At 37.7% G+C, this 22,454-nt stretch overlaps 1 protein-coding gene across 3 annotated transcripts in view; it reads left to right on the top strand.

The window, feature by feature from the left end:
* Positions 1-20,442, top strand: part of LOC127425320 (collagen alpha-1(XVI) chain-like) — a 99,592-nt gene extending 79,150 nt beyond the window's left edge. For all 3 annotated transcript variants that reach the window (XM_051671169.1, XM_051671170.1, XM_051671168.1), the window contains 22 exons: positions 2,480-2,533; positions 2,699-2,752; positions 4,070-4,123; positions 4,230-4,274; positions 4,644-4,697; positions 5,031-5,066; positions 5,340-5,402; positions 5,684-5,755; positions 5,907-5,960; positions 8,831-8,875; positions 9,085-9,129; positions 9,685-9,738; positions 9,857-9,910; positions 10,015-10,065; positions 10,161-10,250; positions 10,411-10,446; positions 11,190-11,234; positions 12,569-12,766; positions 12,980-13,043; positions 16,800-16,976; positions 17,071-17,148; positions 17,714-20,442. In XM_051671169.1, coding sequence (XP_051527129.1) covers positions 2,480-2,533; positions 2,699-2,752; positions 4,070-4,123; positions 4,230-4,274; positions 4,644-4,697; positions 5,031-5,066; positions 5,340-5,402; positions 5,684-5,755; positions 5,907-5,960; positions 8,831-8,875; positions 9,085-9,129; positions 9,685-9,738; positions 9,857-9,910; positions 10,015-10,065; positions 10,161-10,250; positions 10,411-10,446; positions 11,190-11,234; positions 12,569-12,766; positions 12,980-13,043; positions 16,800-16,976; positions 17,071-17,148; positions 17,714-17,910 — 1,620 coding nt within the window. In that variant the 3' untranslated portion in view covers positions 17,911-20,442. The remainder of the gene's footprint in view (positions 1-2,479; positions 2,534-2,698; positions 2,753-4,069; positions 4,124-4,229; positions 4,275-4,643; positions 4,698-5,030; positions 5,067-5,339; positions 5,403-5,683; positions 5,756-5,906; positions 5,961-8,830; positions 8,876-9,084; positions 9,130-9,684; positions 9,739-9,856; positions 9,911-10,014; positions 10,066-10,160; positions 10,251-10,410; positions 10,447-11,189; positions 11,235-12,568; positions 12,767-12,979; positions 13,044-16,799; positions 16,977-17,070; positions 17,149-17,713) is intronic.
* Positions 20,443-22,454: the final 2,012 nt, after the last annotated feature.

Raw genomic sequence — 22,454 nt, 5'->3', positions numbered from 1 at the left:
AGAACATGCTTTTATGGCATTTATTCATCTTTTTATTTATTTTATTTATTTTTATCTGTAAAAAATAAGGCTGGGCATAGAAATGCATCAATTCTTCAACTACAAACTCTTCAGACATGTTTAGTAAGTTCTGTTCTTTGGTTTGTGTGCAGCTGTGTTGTGTTCTTTTGTCACTATCACTGTGGCGGACCTGTTTTTAAATAAACAAAACAAGTTTTCGCTTGAACGGCCCATGCCGTGAGGAGGATGCGTGAACCGTTGCTCTCATGCGCTATCATGAACACGCACAGGAGATCAACAGTCAGTCAACAGTTTCACTAAATAATACATTAATTTCTCCCTTTGTGTTAAGAAAAAGAAAGAAAAAGTCATATAGGGTTATAACAACACAGAGGTGAGTAAACAATGACTGAATTTTCATTTTTGGGTGAACTAATCCTTTAAGTGCCCCAGGATCTCACCCCATCTTGCTTGTTCTCTCATGCTTTGTAAAGATTTGTAGCAATGCCAGAGAAATAAATCTATACTGTTATTGTGCTTGTTCAATTACCTCCCTATAGAGACCATTGTGTATGCCTTGCCGTTATTTTCCATCACCTAGAATGACATGTTTTAGCAGAGATTTGAACTCACTGATGAATTGAGTCGAAGCCAGAATGGATTTTATTTTAATGTGGTCCAGCTTTATGCTTAGTGAGCTTCATCTGACTTGTTTTAATTTGCTTCAATTGACTTCTCTGTTTGAAACAACAACATCAGCTGTGTTGATTTTTCCGATGCCCTGTTTTTTTATATTTTCCTATTAGCACAGAAAAACAGACAATATGTATTTAGAGTAATCTGGTGTTTTCTAAATTGAAATTTGTAGTGGAATTGCTCTGATAATAGAATGATATAACTCAACTGCTGAAGAGACTGCAGTCAGCAGATTTCAAGACAACAACAAAGACATTGACAAGAGGCAACCAATTTTGCCACTAGCTTTCTTGATTAGTATTTAAAGCGATGAGACAAATCCACCTTAATTCAACAGAGCTTGCATTACCCTTTGAGACCTGCTACACAACTCACTACTTCATTATAATTTATGTAATGGATAATGTGCAATCAGTCGGCATTATTGAAAAATAAAGCTCTATAGGTGATCAGAAGTGTCCTGTATCATCTTGAAGGGGTTTATTTTGCGAAAACGACCAACTGACTGCATATTATCCTGCTTATTACATAGTTGCTTACTAAATAATTAAATAAATGGACAAAGAATATTTTGCCTGCAGAATGCCCCACTTGACCAATCAGAATTATTTTTATTTTTTATTTATTTTTTTAAGGAACATTTTTTTAACATTGCAGTCCACTTGTCCTTGATGTTTCACATTGAAATGTTCTCACAAATTTTACAGGCCATTCAGAGCTGCATGTTGTTTTCCACCCACAGGCCATTTAGCCATCTTATTTAGAAAACAAAGTGATGTATCTATGCAGGTGGGCATTCACTGATAAATTGTCTAATCTGAGATTCAGCTCAGGCCTACGTCTTTTTCATTATGCATCCAATAGCTATTAGGCTTGCTTTGTCCCCGGACAATAAAGATAAAAACAATAAAGGCAATAACCTTGTTTCATTTGTCTGTTTTTGTGGAATACAGATGACAGGAAAGGCAGAATCATTAATTCATTCCCCTTACTTTCAACCCTTACATAGGAAGTAAATGCCAAGCTGGTGGCAGGTGTTTAAGATGTTATATATTACCATTAAACTCACAGAAATATGATCTGAACTGCAAGGCAGTGAGAAGAGGAAGTATTCTTCAACAAATTATTAAAGGAATATTCCAGCTTCAAAACAAGTTAAACTTAATCAACAGTATTTGAGGCATAATGTTAATTACCACAACAATAATTTTGAATAGTCCAGTAAACACTGAGATTACAGTGAGATACTTACAATAGAAGTGAATGGGGCCAATTTTTGGAGGGTTTAAAAGCACTTACATTAATTATTCTGTTAAAACTTGTTTATTATTTGAGCTGTAAAGTTGTGTAAATCGTCGTTTTTGTGGTGTACTACTAAATTACCGGGATTACAGGGTTTACGGCTGTATGACGTTGCGGCAATGAAGTTATAAAATTGAATATAAATTTACACAGAAAAGGTTTGTAAGTGATTTTACGTCTTGTGGCTATACCTTTAGGAAAAAAAGAGTATTATAACTTATTATGACAAGGGAAAAGGGAATAAACCAAAAGGACTCTGAAAGAACATTTGATTGCAGTACTGGTCAGGGCCGTAACCACCATAGACATTTAGGGGGACATGTTTCATTGCTGAAAAACCAGCGAGACGCAGCGCAGTGGTCAAAGACATCTGTCAAGCGCCTGTTTAAATAGAAAAAACAGCTTAAAAAACAGCATAGAGGGACGCAACCACGTTCGGTGTGAATGGCCCCTAATGCCTCTTTGCTCTGTTTAACCATAGGGTCAGCAAGGTCAGAGAGGAACAGATGGGCTTCCGGGACAGAAAGGTGAACATGTGAGTTAACCTTTGTCTTGCTTGAGTAACTGAAGAATAGACACCAGAACATCCGTACTTTTAATGAACCAAGTGTTCTGCAATAATTATACTGTAGAATTATTTAGTTTGCTGTTTTATGGAGTTGCTTTATTGTTTATACTCCTACAATTCTGCTTTATCTAGGGTGCACCTGGCAATCCTGGCTATCCTGGAACAATGGGACAACCTGGACTCCCTGTAAGTTGCATCCACATCTTTTCCCCAAATGACCACATAAAGTATAACTCTGCACAACATTGTTGCATCGCCTATGCTTACCGGAAATTGCCAAATCTTGAATGAATGGAAATTAATCAGTCGCTACAAACCGCTTAATGTGTGAACGCCCCTTTATTGTTGCTTTTATGAGTGTGATCAACCCTCATGAGTGTGATAGCCTGATTGGTGGTAGGGAAGTCAATTTTCAGACATTTTCATAATCGATCGTCATGGAAATTAACGATCAATTAATCGTTAACATTAATTCTGCAAAACGCGAGTGGATGGCTCCAAATAATATGTGCCTGTAGCCTACAGTTTAAAAATAATTTAAATTAATACACTTAAGAAATGCAAATATTTGGGGCCTGGGTAGCGAGTATTGATGCTGACTACCACCCCTGGAGTCGTGAGTTCGAATCCAGAGCATGCTGAGTGACTCCAGCCAGGTCTCCTAAGCAACCAAATTGGCCTGGTTGCTAGGGAGGGTAGAGTCACATGGGGTAACCTCCTCGTGGCTACTATAATGTGTGGTTCTCGCTCTCAGTGGGGCGCGTGGTGAGTTGTGCGTGGATGCCGCGGAGAATAGCGTGGGCCTCCACACGCTGTGAGTCTCCACGGTGTCATGCGCAACGAGCCACGTGATAAGATTGCAAAGACGCGGAGGCAACTGAGATTCATCCTCCACCACCCGGATTGAGGCGAGTCACTACACCACCACAAGGACTTAGAGCGCATTGAGAATTGGGCATTCCAAATTGGGGAGAAAAGGGGAGAAAAATAGTGACATTTTCCTCTTAAAATATTCCCAGGTCAGTGTATTTTAATAGATTGTGTCTATGTTTAGTGCGATTTTGTGAATTGTTTAATTACTGTTAATGAATTACTTTTAAAAATAACTTGTGTACAAGATAAATAACTTTGTATATAAGTCAAATCTTAACACGCTGTGTAAACACAGTAGCCTACATAACATACCGTTTCTCTTGTGCTGGTGAGATGCCAGCTGAATCTGCTTTCCCGGCCATCACTGTCATAACTATAGGTTGGGATGAAACAAGAAGACCAGCAGTTTAACTGTGCTTGTTTTCATGTTTTACTTTTACAAACCCCACCTCCACCACCACTTTACTGGATGCCACCCCTTACTCGACTCTTGCCATACCTGGTAAAATCTTGGATACGCCCCTGATGATCGATAAGCTTAATCGTTCAAATTATTAACACACATTAATCAATTATCGATTGATCATCAACATCCCTAATTAGTGGAATAAAAACATTTTTTTTTTTCAGGGACTAAAAGGAGAGCGTGGCAGTCCAGGCAGTGCGGGGCAGAAAGGAGAATCTGTAAGAAGTTTCTCCTTGATCAACAGCTGTAATGCTAAAGTTATGTACATTCACACAGGAACTCTTAAAACACCCTGAAACTTTTCGCTGTTTTGTTTTAAAATAGGGCCCACCAGGATCTCTGGGTTATCAAGGACCAGTCGGCCCAGCAGTGAGTAAACATTCTTTATGCAGCTATTATTTCTGTTTCACACATATCGACTCTTGCCTGAAGTTGTGATATACCCACAACAGCACTGCAGTTCTTCTGTTTTGGCTTTTTTACCCTTGGCTGTTCCAAGACAACCTCTTATGTCTATCTTGGATGTCTGGTAATAGTGCACAGTATATATGATAGAAGCTAGATTCCCTTTTGTGTTCTCTTTGTAGGTAATAACTGTGGGATCAAACAAGCCAGCTTCAAACGTCTTGTAGATTCAGCCTGAAAACTTTTTTCTTGTCTTTCTCAAAAAGGGCAATATTGTTCTTTAAACTGTGACAATTTGTGATGTTAAACAACATACGTTTGTTTGACTGGCAGGGTCCTAAAGGGGAATCAGGAACAGTGGGACCCGTGGGACCAAAGGGAGATCAGGTATGAAAGCATGTCGCTCATATATTGCAAACAAAACAGTTCTCTTTAAAATATGTTTCTATATCTGGCTTATCTTTCGAAATCACATTCTCATCATGATACCTTATTCTTAGATATAACAATATGTAGAGCAAGTTGTTCTCCGTGCTTTTTAAAATGTACAAGGTCTGAGAAATGTGTGTATATACAGTATATATACCTGTGCTTCCTGGAAAATATTTATAACTTTGTATATCCATTTTAAAAAGCTCCCAGATGGATCACCTTAACTTTGTTGCTGTTGTTACAAATCGCAATGCACATAGTAACAGTTGTCACATTTTTTGTATGCAGGGCTTTCAAGGATCCCAAGGATTCCCAGGACAACCGGTAGGAATTCGTCATCACAGGACCATTTAAGCTTGAGATAACCCTCATCTGTATGAATCTAGTGCATTTTTAATGCACTTATGCATTAATGCATGTTGCAGATCTAAAGCAGCTTAAAGTACATGGTATACGGTATTATGTGGTATTAGTATGCATCCCAGGGAATCATTCCTGTGACCTTAGCGATGATAGTGCCACTGGAACTACACTAACCTACTGATTGTTAGTTACTGGAACAAACCAGATCTCTTACTTTTGCCATCGTGTCTTTAGGGCCCTCCAGGTTTCCCAGGAAAAGCAGGTCCCTCGGGCCCTCCAGGGCCACAGGCAGAGAAGGCAAGTGACAGTACTCATAATGCCTGAACATGAAGTGATAAATGAAATTATACCACATACTGTAGGTGACATTTGCCTCTCAACCTGTAAATAAATCCTTATATGAATAGTGACATATGATAAAAGATGATTCTCCATTAACATTAATTTGCATTATCTCTCACGGTCACTTTCACAAATAAGTGTGCTGACATACAGCATATTGGACATAAAATGGCTTTACATGTGGAATGTGGATGATTTTGTATAAAGCACTCACTCTTACTTTGTCTACCCCTTAGGGTACTGCTGGAGTTCAGGGCCCACAGGGACCTTCAGGTCCCCCAGGATCACCCGGGGCCCCAGGCATGCCTGTGAGTGTCAGTCAAAATGTTCTAGAGAGACACCTATTCAAGCAGATGTTCAGCACACCATGATTCTAATGAATAATTGCAGACCTAAATATGGAAGTTTTTGCAAACTATTTAAACTTTTGTTTTTGCTTTGCATTTCTTTTTTATTTAGGGACCACCTGGAATGGAGGGACTTGATGGAAAAGATGGAAAACCAGGTTTACGGGTCAGAAAATGTTTTATTATTATTTAAGTTGAAAACATATAGACTAGCTGTTCATATTTAACTCCTCTTATTGATTATTAATTGCATTATTGTACTATGTTATAAAAGTATTTTGGTAACATTATACAAATAAGGTTTTGAATTAGTTAACACAAAAGTTAATAGCTAATTTAATAATATTGGTTAATGTTCATTTCTGCATTTTTATTAATACATTTTTAACATTGAAAGACATATAGTGTATATATATATATATATATATATATATATATATATATATACACACCAATCAGCCACAACATTAAAACCACCTGCCTAATTTTTTGTAGGTCTCCCTCGTGCCACCAAAACAGCGCCAACCCGCATCTCAGAATAGCATGATATTCATCTTACCACAATTGTACACTGCAATTGCTATTCTTCTCACCACAATTGAGTGGTTATCTGAGTTACTGTAGACTTTGTCAGTTTGAACCAGTCTGGCCATTCTCTGTTGACCTCTCTCATCAACAATGTGTTTTCATCTGCAGAACTGCCCCTCACTGGATGTTTTTTGTTTTTGGCACCATTCGGAATAAATCCTATAGGCTGTTGTGCGTGAAAATCCCAGGAGATCAGCAGTTACAGAAATACTCAAACCAGCCTGCCTGGCACCAACAATCATCCATGCGATTATCTAATCAGCCAATCATGTGGCAGCAGTGCAGTGCATAAAATCATGCAGATATGGGTCAGGAGCTTCAGTTAATGTTCACATCAACCATCAGAATGGGGAAAAATGGGATCTCAGTGATTTGGACTGTGACATGATTGTTAGTGCCAGATGGGCTGGTTTGAGTATTTCTGTAACTGCTGATCTCCTGGGATTTTCCAGTTCTGCGGATGGAAATGCCTTGATGATGAGAGAGGTCAACGGAGAATGGCCAGACTGTTTTGAAGTGACAAAGTCTACGGTAACTCAGATAACCACTCTGTACAATTGTGGTGAGATAAATAGCATCTCAGAATGTTTTGGCGGCACAAGGGGGACCTACACAATATTAGGCAGGTGGTTTTAATGTTGTGGCTGATCGGTATATATATACAGGTGAATCTCAATAAATTAGAATGTCGTGGAAAAGTTAATTTATTTCAGTAATTCAACTCAAATTGTGAAACTCTTGTATTAAATAAATTCAATGCACACAGACTGAAGTAGTTTAAGTCTTTGGTTCTTTTAATTGTGATGATTTTGGCTCACATTTAACAAAAACCCACCAATTCACTATCTCAAAAAATTAGAATATGGTGACATGCCAATCAGCTAATCAACTCAAAATACCTGCAAAGGTTTCCTGAGCCTTCAAAATGGTCTCTCAGTTTGGTTCACTAGGCTACACAATCATGGGGAAGACTGCTGATCTGACAGTTGTCCAGAAGACAATCATTGACACCCTTCACAAGGAGGGTAAGCCACAAACATTCATTGCCAAAGAAGCTGGCTGTTCACAGAGTGCTGTATCCAAGCATGTTAACAGAAAGTTGAGTGGAAGGAAAAAGTGTGGAAGAAAAAGATGCACAACCAACCGAGAGAACCACAGCCTTATGATTGTCAAGCAAAATCGATTCAAGAATTTGGGTGAACTTCACAAGGAATGGACTGAGGCCGGGGTCAAGGCATCAAGAGCCACCACACACAGACATGTCAAGGAATTTGGCTACAGTTGTCGTATTCCTCTTGTTAAGCCACTCCTGAACCACAGACAACGTCAGAGGCGTCTTACCTGGGCTAAGGAGAAGAAGAACTGGACTGTTGCCCAGTGGTCCAAAGTCCTCTTTTCAGATGAGAGCAAGTTTTGTATTTCATTTGGAAACCAAGGTCCTAGAGTCTGGAGGAAGGGTGGAGAAGCTCATAGCCCAAGTTGCTTGAAGTCCAGTGTTAAGTTTCCACAGTCTGTGATGATTTGGGGTGCAATGTCATCTGCTGGTGTTGGTCCATTGTGTTTTTTGAAAACCAAAGTCATTGCACCCGTTTACCAAGAAATTTTGGAGCACTTCATGCTTCCTTCTGCTGACCAGCTTTTTAAAGATGCTGATTTCATTTTCCAGCAGGATTTGGCACCTGCCCACACTGCCAAAAGCACCAAAAGTTGGTTAAATGACCATGGTGTTGGTGTGCTTGACTGGCCAGCAAACTCACCAGACCTGAACCCCATAGAGAATCTATGGGGAATTGTCAAGAGGAAAATGAGAAACAAGAGACCAAAAAATGCAGATAAGCTGAAGGCCACTGTCAAAGAAACCTGGGCTTCCATACCACCTCAGCAGTGCCACAAACTGATCACCTCCATGCCACGCCGAATTGAGGCAGTAATTAAAGCAAAAGGAGCCCCTACCAAGTACTGAGTACATATACAGTAAATGAACATACTTTCCAGAAGGCCAACAATTCACTAAAAATGTTTTTTTTATTGGTCTAATTTTTTGAGATAGTGAATTGGTGGGTTTTTGTTAAATGTGAGCCAAAATCATCGCAATTAAAAGAACCAAAGACTTAAAATACTTCAGTCTGTGTGCACTGAATTTATTTAATACACGAGTTTCACAATTTGAGTTGAATTATTGAAATAAATGAACTTTTCCACAACATTCTAATTTATTGAGATGCACCTGTATATATATATATATATATAGTATATTAGATAATATACTGTATTATAAACTAATGTGAACTAAAATTTTTATAAATTAACAAGTTTTAAAAAAGTTGTAATGGATTATTAAAAAAATTTAGCTCATAGTATCAATTGCATTACCTAAAGTTAACGTATGACCTCTCGCCACATCTCTTTCTCTCTCTCTCTCTCTCTATTTCTCTCATCTACATACAGGGTGAGCCAGGACCACCTGGCCAAGCAGGACTCAGGGGAATACCGGTATTTACTGTCCCATATTTTCTTTTTTATTTGCACTTTTCAAGTTCTTTGTAGTATTTACCAGTGACACATAAATACAAAAATCAGCAGTTGGGACACAGACTGGAACAAAGACAACTTTAATTAGGCGTCTCAAAGGAGGAACTCAACAAGTTTCAAATTTGATTTTTATCTGATTGAAAGAAGCTTAAGACTGTTTCTTATTCCAGGGTTTCAAGGGCATCAAAGGACACACAGGTCTCCCGGGAATGAAGGTATGAAACACTTTTTCATTGTGTTTCATATACCCCGGTAATTATTTTGATTTTGAAAAGTGCAGTGCATAAATTAATGTAAAATCTCTGCTGATCCTGTCTGTAAAAGTGTCATTATTTATTTATTTATTTATTGATTGTAGAATACTCCTATTTCAGCTTAATGTGCAGAGACAACTGTAAATAAGCCATTTGTAGGCTGATTTCCTCGATAACTGTAAACACTGTGACTCTGTGGCAATTTCCAAATGTTTCTGTTTTTCTGAGAGGGCCGACATGTCAACTTCTGGCTCAAACAATACTTGAGTTTGGGACGTGACTACCTTTGACTACCTGTTTTGTTTTTTCAGAACAATGGAAGATGAGTGTTTGAGAAACCTTATTGGAAAAATAAAATTATGTTTGCAATTCTGTTTGGCGCCTCTAGTGGGGCAGACATTACACAAAACAGCTTTTATTTTCTTTATATTATATAATAATATTATTCTTTATTATTTTGTTTCTTTCTTTGTCTCTAATGTTGCATTACATCTTTGTCCTCTTTGTTTTCTCTAGGGAGACATAGGACCTCAGGGACCTGCTGGAGCAACAGGAAGGCCTGGTCTAGAGGTAAGATTTCACCACTATCGCTCTATAAAATTCAGATAATGAAAGAATGCAAATAGTATGTTTCGGCCTTAGTGTCTGGATAAGTAAATATTTTTAATATTTTTACTTTTAATATCAGGGTGATCCTGGCTCTCATGGACCACAAGGACCACCTGGAGCACCAGGACATGTGGTAAGTATTGAAGAATATTAGTTTTAATCCTCACTTTAATCCACATATAGGGTATACAACCAATTGAAAACGATTGCTTAATGAATGCAACTGCAAATTTATAGGGTGCTTCAGGTCCTCCAGGGCCAGCAGGACCAGTTGGGCCACCTGGAGTGGTGAGTAAAATTGTCTTCCATAACAGATAATGTGAAAATGATGCCTTTAATGTTAATGGTTAAATGCCTTACTGTACCTCCTTACTCATTTACAGGGCATTAAGGGAGAGAAGGGCGAGGCAGGAGAGAGAGGACTGGCTGGATTACCTGGCCCACCAGGTGGGCCAGGTCATCCAGGGCCAATGGTTAGTACCTGCAATTTCAGGATTCATCATTCATATAAACTAAGCTTTACTGACAAACTTCATTTACCATAATATTGGCCATATAACTGCTGTTGTTTATAGTTTCCAATAAAATAGTTTTATTCTTGTTTTTAAATCCTTATACTTTTTTTTCCTTTAGGGTGAACCAGGAGGTGATGGAGCAGCAGGTAAAGATGTAAGTATCTCCTTTGATTGGCTAGATACAAATCCTAAAGTATTTGTCAGTGTTTGTGTCAAACACTATGTGCAACATACAACATAATATATGCAAACACAATGACCACATTTACATTTTTACTATTCATTTTAATACTCTGGTTAAGCGTTCATTGCAAAAAAAAAAACATTTTTGCCTTTAAACCCTCCAAAAATTGGCCCCATTCACTTCCATTGTAAGTGCCTCACTGTAACGTTGATTTTTGCTTTTCTTTAAAGAAAAGGAGGGACGAGTCGGAATTATGTTTTGTGGTAATCAACGTTATGCCACAAATGCTGTCCATTGAGCTTAACTTGAATTTAATTTGGAATATTCCATTAATCAGGTTATTTCAATCAGGTCATGTGTTTCATGATTCATGCTTGTTCATTCCTATTCAGAATATAATAAAAAATTCTGATTAATTTAGTACTAATCCTAAATAAATGTAAACACTTCCAAACAGTCTCATATAATTCCTATTATTGCAGATATATGCAAGCTATCTTATTCAGATTTCAAGAAACCAGAATTGTGACTTAGTCACAACCCTTATTTCAGTAGGGTTAATGTGTTTACATCATTCATTTCTATTCAGAAAATGATCAAATTCTGAGTAATATAGGAATATTATTGTGCATGTAAACACTGTCAATGATTATTACCACAAAACCCAGTTCTTCTTGCTGCAGTTTTACTCCTTTAATTATTTCTAACCTCAGGGAGCCCCAGGCCTGCCAGGAGAACCTGGTCCACAGGGGCTGAAGGTAAGATACAGTTTTCACAGCTCTTTTAAAATGTATTCGCTCCATTGAACGCTGTCATCTTTCTACATTCGATACGTCTTATTCAGACATAAGAGAGTACTTTCCCCTCCCACCTTGGCATGCTGTTAGTGTTGGCGTTTACATATGTTTAGTGAAGTTGTCAGCTGGCTCCATCTGTAATCACAACAGCATGGTGTCTAACCTCAGTTTACCCTCACTTTCTCTTTTTTCCCCTCATTTGCCACAGTAGACTGTCTGAACAGCCCTCTCAAATTACAAAGTGAAACCATTATGCTCCGTAAAAAGCCATAGAGAGGGGCTCTATCTATCACTCTGACAGGACAGCATTGTCAGGATTTTGAAGTTTAGATGTGAATGAGACGAGAGCAGCGCTTTTCTTTCAAACCATTAGTATAGGCCCTTTTATGTGTGAACACTGAAGTGACTTGCTGTAGATAGATTGCCAAATGTACACGCAGGACCGTCACTTAAATTCACAGGGCCCTGGGAATAAAGTGTTAATGAGCCTCACACCCATAATATAATTGCATTCCTACACTGAATTGGTACAAGTGATAGTAAAATATTATACAGTACACCTAAGTAGTAAGTTGATAGACATATTCATATGAATCAGTAGTTTGAACCTTAGTCAGTTTACCGCATGCCGCCTAGATTTTCTTGACTCGTCTGCACATGTGCTGGCCTTTGACTGTACTAAAAGAGTGTCACAAAGCAGTTGTAGTGTGCATGCTTCAAATGCGTTCTGAGTAAAAGTATACTCACGAAGGCAACGCGGTCGACCAGGTGCGAGGCGATCCGGAACAAGCAAAAGCGAAGTATACCTGGGCCTTTAATGTCAAAGGTCACATCTAATTTTCCAAACTCAGGTTTTCTGGAGATTGTTTTTATCTGCTGGGAATTTTTTTCAATGATTTTAGTCGGCTAATTGATCAATACAACCCAGTGACCAGACTGTAAGTCTATCCCACACTGTTTTGTGTCCATTGATTTATCAATAGCTAATTCTTGAAAATAGCTGGGGGGAAATGGTGGGCAAAATATTTTACTAGCACATGACTTTTTTTAAAGTAGGAAAGGACTATTGAATGCAAGCCAGACAAAGTTATAGTGGATGCTTGCCACCTTAATCATAAAACTAGATGGAAATTTACAATTACATTTTTAATTTTGTGGACTGTATTGTGCTGAGCAGGAGTTTACATATAAGCCTTGTTATACAGTGTAATTACAGGGATCACTGAGTAGCCTGTGGTCATTGTCTTAGAATCACCTGCATGGTAAATGAAAGCTGTGCCGTTGCTCTCGTCCAGGGTGAGGCAGGGGGAGCAGGGCAAAGGGGACCCCCAGGAGAGCGGGGACGTCCCGGCCCACCAGGAGGAGGCTTTGGGTTTGGCTCCAAAGGACCAGAAGGTATTATTGGACCAGCTGGACCACGTGGCGAGAGGGGAAGCCCGGGTTCACCTGGACCAGCTGGAACCCCTGGATCACCAGGAATCCCAGGAAATGATGTGAGGCTTTTAAAGTGAAAATGAACAGCTAAACATTGTACCTGAAAGAACCTATTAATTAATAGCAGCACTTTGCCACCTAGATTTATGAAACAAAGAGTGTTTGCTTGTGGCTTGACTTATAAGATGAGAGTCCTTAAAATGTACTGTATGTAGTTTGGCAGAATAGTTTGCATCAGTATTTTTACTTCAAACTGTATCTGTTTTTTCCAGGCTGTTGTGAACTATGATGATTTAAGGTCCTTCATCAGACAGCAGGTCATAAAGATTTTTGATGGTGAGAAAAGATCATGTGAAATCATGGTTTTAAAATGTCAAAAACATTTTTCATGGACATTTTTTCTTACACGTGAACAAACAAACATCAGGGGCTCTATTTTCTTGAGTGCGCAAAGCACAGCACTATGAGCTACGACTGTGTGAAACGTCTTATCCAATTTTCGTGAAAGCGCTAATTCTAAGTGCAATTTTTGTGCAAGCGCAAATGGGCGTAAAAATCCTACGTTTTTACAAGTGTTTTTGCCACTGTGGCTGTAGGCGCGCAAACTGTGGGTGTATTTCACCAGCAGGTGGTAATAAATTTCCTGTCCAAATTCTGAAATTACAGAACATCAAATAATGTCCCTTCAATCGCTGTTGAAGCCGTCTGTTGAAACAAAAAATTATGAGATTTGTGTTAAAATTTCTAGAGGTCATGGTTTATTTTTTCAATTATTATTATTTTTATTGTTATGTTTATACACTATATTGCCAAAAGTATTCGCTCACCCATCCAAATGATTGAATTCAAGTGTTCCAATCACTTCCATGGCCACAGGTGTATAAAATGAAGCACCTAGGCATGCAGACTGCTTCTACAAACATTTGTGAAAGAATGGGCCGCTCTCAGGAGCTCAGTGAATTCCAGCATGGTACTGTGATAGGATGCCACCTGTGCAACAAGACCAGTCGTGAAATTTCCTCGCTACTAAATATTCCACAGTCAACTGTCAGTGGTATTATAACAAAGTGGAAGCGATTGGGAATGACAGCAACTCAGCCACGAAGTGGTAGGCCACGTAAAATGACAGAGCGGGGTCAGCGGATGCTGAGGTGCATAGTGCGCAGAGGTCGCCAACTTTCTGCAGAGTCGATCGCTACAGACCTCCAAAGTTCATGTGGCCTTCAGATTAGCTCAAGAACAGTGCGTAGAGAGCTTCAAGGAATGGGTTTCCATGGCCGAGCAGCTGCATTCAAGCCATACATCACCAAGTGCAATGCAAAGCATCAGATGCAGTGGTGTAAAGCACGCCGCCACTGGACTCTAGAGCAGTGGAGACGCGTTCTCTGGAGTGACGAATCACGCTTCTCCATCTGGCAATCTGATGGACGAGTCTGGGTTTGGCGGTTGCCAGGAGAACGGTACTTGTCTGACTGCATTGTGCCAACTGTGAAGTTTGGTGGAGGGGGATTATGGTGTGGGGTTGTTTTTCAGGAGCTGGGCTTGGCCCCTTAGTTCCAGTGAAAGGAACTCTGAATGCTTCAGCATACCAAGAGATTTTGGACAATTCCATGCTCCCAACTTTGTGGGAACAGTTTGGGGATGGCCCCTTCCTGTTCCAACATGACTGCGCACCAGTGCACAAAGCAAGGTCCATAAAGACATGGATGCGCGAGTTTGGTGTGGAAGAACTTGACTGGCCTGCACAGAGTCCTGACCTCAACCCGATAGAGCACCTTTGGGATGAATTAGAGCGAAGACTGCGAGCCAGGCCTTCTCGTCCAACATCAGTGTCTGGCCTCACAAATGTGCTTCTGGAAGAATGGTCAAAAATTCCCATAAACACACTCCTAAACCTTGTGGAAAGCCTTCCCAGAAGAGTTGAAGCTGTTATAGCTGCAAAGGGTGGGCCGACGTCATATTAAACCCTATGGATTAAGAATGGGATGTCACTTAAGTTCATATGCGTCTAAAGGCAGATGAGCGAATACTTTTGGCAATATAGTGTATGTATTATTATTCTTGTATATCTACAATTGTATTTATGATGTAATTTTGACTAGTAACCACCGGTTGTCGTTGAGTGAATTCTCTGAGTCACTGCAAAAGGGGCCGGTGGAATAAGTTGGAGAGGGTAAAATGTTTGGATTTAAATGTAATTTTGACCACTTTTCAAGTGTAATTTGAATTTAGAAATATTTTTGGTTAGATTTTTTCGTGTTTCAATAAATGAATTACATTTTTCAAAATCAAAGATGACCGGTAGAAGTGAAGTGCGCGCGGATACAATCACTGTTTATACTAGCCTTGATTTGTGTGTCAGTATATGAAAAGGATTAATAATAATTAATTTAAAGGCCCATACATCCAAATTCTGACAAGATTAACATTTTCCATACATATATAAGGGAATGGAAAACATGGAAATAACAGGTAATTTTAAAATTGGCCTGGAAAATGTATGGAAATGCTCATAGTAAATATAAACGTATAATATTCTATATTATTTTTTTCTTATATTATTATAAATTCTAGATATGCTCTCCTCTAAAATATTTTACTGGTTTGATATTGCACTTTGAGCAATTCTACTGAGCCAATTATTAGGATATAATAATAATAATAATTATAATTATTATTATTATTATTAATAATTATTATTATAATTATTATAATTATTGGAATTCCATTTAATTTAGTTCATGTTAGTTAATACTGCATTAACTAATGTTAACAATTACACATTTCTATAAAAAAAAATATATATATATATATATATATTGAAATTGCTGTGTTGAAATTAACACTAACCAAGATTAAGAAGTGCTCTAAAAGTATTGCTCATTGTTAGTTCATGTTAACTAATGTAGTTAACTAATGTGAACGATTAAGTCCTGTCAGTCGATTACAGTTTTTAATTGCGATTTATTGCCTAATTTTTGCAGTTAATCACGATTAAAGATTTTGAAAGTGCTGAAATTTGACTACAATTATATATACTTTTGCTGTCAAAAAGATACAAAGAAGCATTTATTTCCTTCTAAGGAAAGAAAACAAAACAATATGCAACAATGTAATGCTTTATTAAAATTTTCCAAATAAAGCCTTCCACAGTATAAAGATAAAAATGTACTAAAATAACACCAATTCAGATAACTTCAAATGTTTCCCAAAGTCTAATTGGGAGGTTGACTAATTTAAAAAAACAAGTTCCCCGATATGTTGCATTTTCATTGCAATGGGCATAAAAAACTCAAATCCTCCACAGTCTGCCGGTAGACTGTGACGTTCCACTTTCATGCAGCAATCATGAATCATGTTCATGATTCGCGTCAGGGAGTCGACGCCAGCCCCACTTTGAATTCCAAATGAAGGGCACTTGCAGACAAAAACATATCATTCTGCGTTTTGTTTATAGTTAAGACTTGACGTGCTTTTGTAGTAATTAAAATGCACCATACATAGGCTGAAAAATACTTCATTTCTATTTCTAAGTCCCATCTTGGCTTGTTTTGTACATCAAATAGCATTAAGAGGTTCTTTCTCCATCATTTCTTCTTGGTTGTGCAGTTGTGTGTGTGTGCAGAGATTCTTTTATTTACTGAGCATAATGGTCAACTAGCGTGTTACGACAGTTCTGCCCATAGAATGTCTCTGGGACCATCGCGTTATGCTATTTTATGCTAAGCTTGTAGGCTCCCTTGGTAGAAGTGTTCTGGTGTGTGTATGTTATGAAGTGTGTGACAGCGACTTCAGGCGGACACATAACAAAGGTTCTGCCTTTCCAACAATTGTTTATGCTGGTTTATGTTGTATTAACGGTAAATGCGTTAATCGTGATGAAGAAAAATTAACGCGTTGAGCTTTTTTAATTAATCACATGCATTAACGCATTAATTCTGACAGCTCTAGAACAAATAGAACTGTAATGAATACAACCTTTTAATTTTATAAACATAACATTTTTGCAAGTATGAACTGTTTAATAGAGCTTAGAAGTGACGTGTTTGGTTTTTAAAGCTTTTATATATTAAAGTTAACTTATTCCCGCAGAGCGCATGGGCTACTACATGTCACGAATGCAGATGCCAGTGGAGATGGTTGCATCCCCTGGCCGACCGGGACCCCCAGGGAAAAATGGAAGTCCAGGAATCCCAGGGCCCCAAGGGATACCAGGCCGTCCTGGACAGATTGGCCGTGAGGGAAGGCAGGGACCCATGGGCCCATCTGGTAAAATGAAATAATGTGCTAATGTTTCCTGCTACAGATCTGTTTCATGTGCTCAGTCTTCCAAATGGATGCTCTTATGTGTGTTTGTCCTCAGGTGCCCCTGGTGTGAAGGGAGAGAAAGGAGATAAGGGTGTAGGAGAGATGGGAGACAGTGGTCCTCCAGGTGTTCCAGGTCTGACTTCTTATTTCTTCTCTCAAAAGAATAGTTCACACAAAAGGAAAATTGTCCAGTACAACGACTGTTCTTAGTGACTAGGTGTTGTCAAGCTCCAAAAAAGGACAAAAAACACAATAAATGCACCATAAAAGTAGTCCATAAGACTTGTGCATTATATTCTACATTTTCAGAAGCCATACAAATGCTTTGTGTGAGGAACAGACCTGAAATTTAAGTTGTTATTCACTGATAATCTTCAGAGGTGTAGATTTTCAGTAAATAATGACTTAAATTTGTGACTTTTTATTGCTGTATAGAAAACATCTATGTGTAAATAATGAAAACATTTCCATTTTGGGGTGAACTATTCCTATAAGTCTTTATGTACAGATGTGTTTTTTTAAATTAAATAACATGTACAGATGAATTGTTCACAATAAGACTAGGTATGTGCATTACTAAAGTACATACGGTCCATTTTGATGAATTTCCTGTTTGTGTAATGTCTTTTTCATGTTTATTTTGCTTTGACACATTGTTATTTCCCCCTCATTTCTTCCATTCCCTCTTTTTCTCTCAGGTGTGCCTGGTCCTCCTGGTTATGGTAAGATGGGACCACCAGGTCCTGCTGGTCAGCAGGGCATCCCTGGGGTTTCTGGACCTCCAGGGGCCCCTGGACAGAAGGGCAAGGATGGCCGTTGTCATCCGTCGGACTGTATGAGCATGCCTGTAGAGTACAACCCCAAGGGTCCCCCTCCCAGAGGTCCTATGTACTAGAAGAGCACGTGAGAGGGTTTAAGAGAGGTAAAAGATGGAGGATGATACCCAAAGATTGACATTCTCATAATGACCTACCTGTACCTACTAAGGCTTCTGAGAAGAACCATGGAGAACCAAAGGATTAATGTGCATTTCTTTCACAATGAGCAAGCCACTGATGCCAGGCCACTTACTGGTTCATCACCAAAAAGGGCCATTTATTAGTTGTTGTTTGCTGTTGAATCAGTGCAGAAAGCCTGTGCATTCTCTACTACCACTACAACCGGTGCAAAACCCAAACTGAGTGCCTTAACCCCTCAACCCCAAAATGCCCTACTTGCATCATAAACATTTTTAAATATGCTTTATTATAGCAAATGGAAGACTCCTAGATTCATAAGATAGTCTTAACTTCACATATACGACATCCCTGGACAACTGCGTATGTTAACTTTAATGATCAGTATTGGTGATGAGATTTATTCAGGAATCAGCATTCAGCATATCCAATTAGCCTACAGGCCCCACTAAAGATATCAGGTAGTTTCCTTTTTGACACCTCACATCAGTCTTCAATGTTCTTTGTATTCTGTTAAAATGAATATGGCTGATTAAGTTCAAGTTAAAGGGATAGTTCATCTAAAAATGAAATTTAATTCATTGTTTACTCACCCTCATGTTGTTCCAAAAACCATATGACTTTTCTTTCTACTGTGGAACACAAAAAGTGGTATAAGGCAGAACATCAGCCTCAGTCACCATTCACTATCATTGCATCTTTTTTTCCTTACAATGAAAGTGAATGGTGACTGAGTCTGACATTCTGCCAAACATCTCTTTTGTGTTTAAAGTGAAAAAAAAATGAAAAAAAAGGCGCACATGTTTTGAACAACATGAGTAAATGTAGGTGAGTAAATGACTTTTAAGTACTGTCAGCAGCATCTTTGGCATGCTAAAACAAATAAAAAACTGTGTTGACACAGTATGCGCTTACAATGGAAGTCTACGGGACATTTATTTGTTTGTTTTTACAAATTGAGGTATGAAATTAGTCCAAATGTGGGTTGAAATTATTTTCTGTGAATATCAACAGCATGCCACAGATGAGAGTGCTTAATTTGTATTTTACCTGGAATATTCCTTTAAGAATATCTTTGGTAGCTGCTAATTTACTGCTTTGGCAAAAACGAAATGGCATAAATATTCCGCTCTGTTGCCAATGAAAAACCCTTCCACAGTTTGTTTGAAGAAAATAGCATAGATACGGTTCCCATTATTAATTATGTTTATTATTAAAATTAAATTCCCTGAGCGCTTGTGTTGTACATATTTATTTTTATATATAATGGCTTTTTGTACTTTTTATTAATTTGACATCAGCACGGCAACCCTTGTTATTATCACATTGTGAAATATTATGACATTTTATAAACAAATGGGTGTTTTGTAAAGGTAGGTTTTATATGCAATTTTGGGTTGGAAAGCAATTTTGTGATCTATCACGAGATGGAAAGAAATTTTATATTTTTATAAGTTTTTCAGTGACACCTATCTCTCTGTGAGCTCTGTGATGACATCTCCTCCACCTTGCTGGACTCTTAAACTTGAATTTACTTGTTTGATATACTGTACAACTTCCCAGTCAACCATCATGTGCTTCTAGAACACTTTAATCTTAAGTATTCTTTGCTTGTCATCTTGAAAAGCATCACTATCGCTCCCCAGCCTTCACAGTTCAGTTTTCATCTTCTATAAAGCCAAATTCCAACCAGCAAAGAGCTGCTCACTGATTCTCTGTCATTCATCACACTGCTGCGTCAGCCAGTCTGATGCTTTTGCACTCTGCACTTTATCCTCTCTTTGTCACACCTGCTTTGTGTGTGTGTGTGTGTGTGTGTGTGTGTGTGTGTGTGTGTGTGTGTGTGTGTGTGTGTGTGTGTGTGTGTTTGTGTGTGTGTGTGTGTGTGTGTATTAGCTATACATAGCTATAGTTTGGGGACACATTTTTCCAGAGAAGTTAGTAAAATCTTCCTTTCGGGACATTTAGTAACATCTTCATTTGGTACAATTATTCCTAAATTATTATTATAATGATTAGTCCATAGTATGTATAATATCTGGGTTTCCTTTGCTATACTTTAGGAACAACATTGTCCTCAGAAGTTAGCTTAATCTGACAAAACCTTCCTTTGGGGACATCCTAAATTGTAAAATTGATTCATACATAAAGCAAATAATGTTTTTTTTTGGTAACACTTTACAATAAGGTTCTATTTGTCAACATTAGTAAATGCATTTGGAATCATCTTCAACTAACTAACAATGAACAATATATTTTTACAGCATTTATTCATTTTGGTTAATGTAAATGTATAAAGATACAATTGTTCATTGTTGTTTTATGATAGTTCATAATGCATTAACAAGTGTTAGCATATATATATAGCCGAAGAACAAAAGTATTGTTCATTAACAGTTCATGGTATGTCCCCATTTAGATAGCTTAGTGTGTGTGTGTGTGTGTGTGTGTGTGTGTGTGTGTGTGTGTGTGTGTGTGTGTGAAGATAAAGAAAAATAATCTGTATCTATATTGGGAGGATAATTTTGTTAGAGTTTATAAATGTAGTTTTTCAGAGAGCAGTGAGATTCTCAAATTATGCAGTTTTCAAAGTCATGAAATGAATGTTAAAAGAGCATATGAATTTCATATTGGCTTTTCAACCTTTTATTTATCCCAAACTTTTAAAAATCCCTCCTATCATCATGCATCTCATCATAGCGCTGTTTGTGTCGGTAAAGTCATTTGTGTGCAAATCCTTTTTTGAAGAAACCTAAAAGCAATAAAACTCTGAAGCAGAATTTTATGATGTCATTCTCCCACATACCTGTCAATCCCAATATGAACATGTATCTACCTTCTATATGTTTCTTCAGTTTGTAACCATAGTGACAGTTTTGAATTCACACAAGGACGACCATACTGTCTTGAAATATTTAATATGGTTATATCGACCCCAAGAGAATAATATGCCGATTAAAAATGAGATGTGTAATTTCTTACAGAATTGCAAAAACAATAACTGTTTTCAAACAAGTTTCCCAAACACTCATCTCGACTTCCAAAAGGTAGTCCCGCCCCAAATTCACACGATTGATTGAGCCAATGTTGCCTGGCTTGGCTGGTCAGGATGCTCAAGCTATCAAAGCTTTCATAGGGCTACAATGTTTGCACATTTTGGGAACATTTTTGGGGCTTATTTAGTTGTCTCTGCATATTAAGCTTGGATAGAAGAAAGTATTTTAACAAAAGAAAAAAATTACAATCTTCAGCTTTAAATGACACACTTTATAAATTACTGCAAATACAGACAGAGAAGGTGTGAATTTGCAAGAACTGAAAATAGGTGAGAATGTTGTAACCATAGTGATTAGAATTAAACCCCAAATTAATTTATTTCTGAAATATTTGTCTTACTGGAATATTTTACACTGAACAAGCTAAAATTGTCAAAAAAGTGACCATCAGGAGTAAATCTTGTTGTTTAATATCTTCAGTTATGTTATTGTTGTGTCCTTATTGTCAATCAGCAATACTACTTTTTTCTTATTTTGCATCCCTGGGCGAGAAGAATAGAGACGGTAGAGTTTAATATAAGTTTGTCCTTTTCTAAAATAACACTTTAGACAATGTATCTTTTGAATGAAAGGAGAAAGATACACATAGTATCACTGATCAGGTCATTAGCCCTTGCGTATTTAATGCATGCATGCACTTTTTTCATCATGAACAATGCTTGGCAGAGAACCTCTAGATGCAAAATATTTTTCCTCTTATATGTTCACGATACAGAAGAACATTGAGGTTTACAAAACGTTCCTCTTTATTGAGTTGGGTAAATCTGAACAACAGGCAAAAACTTGAGTTTTTACAGATGAACCAAATAAAGAACAATAAATAGTACTCGTTAATGAAGATAATCAGTTCCCCTCTATTGTTATGGCAAAGTACATAACACACAGTAACTTGGTAAAGTGGCATATAGGTTTGTAATTCACCAAAAAGTCTGAGCATTAAACTTGTTTGGAGTTTGGTTTTGAATGCTGATTAAATTCATTAACTTTGCATCTCTGTTTTATATTCTAAATCCACCCTGTCCATACAAAATTAATATACATTTACAAAGATTTACAGCATGGAGTCCAGAATAATGTCAATGAGAGCATACCTCTGTCTCACCTAGAAAAAAATATCAAAGGCATTGCTTAATGTCATAGACAGATGCAGTACAAACAGGGACATAATGTACACATGAGGTATCAACTCGAGCTGAAGAAGCTGTTTACTTAAGCACAAGGTAATTTAATCTATTAATGAAGGGTGTAGACTAGCTTTAAATCGTTTTTTATTGGTTCAATTATAGAAGAATTTTCTGCCGCTTAAATATCCTTTATCATTTTGACATTTGGATCAGATAAAAAAAAAAAAAAAAACAAAGAAAGAAAAAAAAACAGCATCTTTGTTTAAATGTCATTCTCACAGTTTTTCTAGTCCAGGGCACATG

This window comes from Myxocyprinus asiaticus, chromosome 34, assembly GCF_019703515.2.
Source record: "Myxocyprinus asiaticus isolate MX2 ecotype Aquarium Trade chromosome 34, UBuf_Myxa_2, whole genome shotgun sequence".
Lineage (NCBI taxonomy): Eukaryota > Metazoa > Chordata > Actinopteri > Cypriniformes > Catostomidae > Myxocyprinus > Myxocyprinus asiaticus.
The sequence above is the reverse complement of the archived record's forward strand: the minus strand, read 5'-3'. Positions and strand labels throughout refer to the sequence as shown.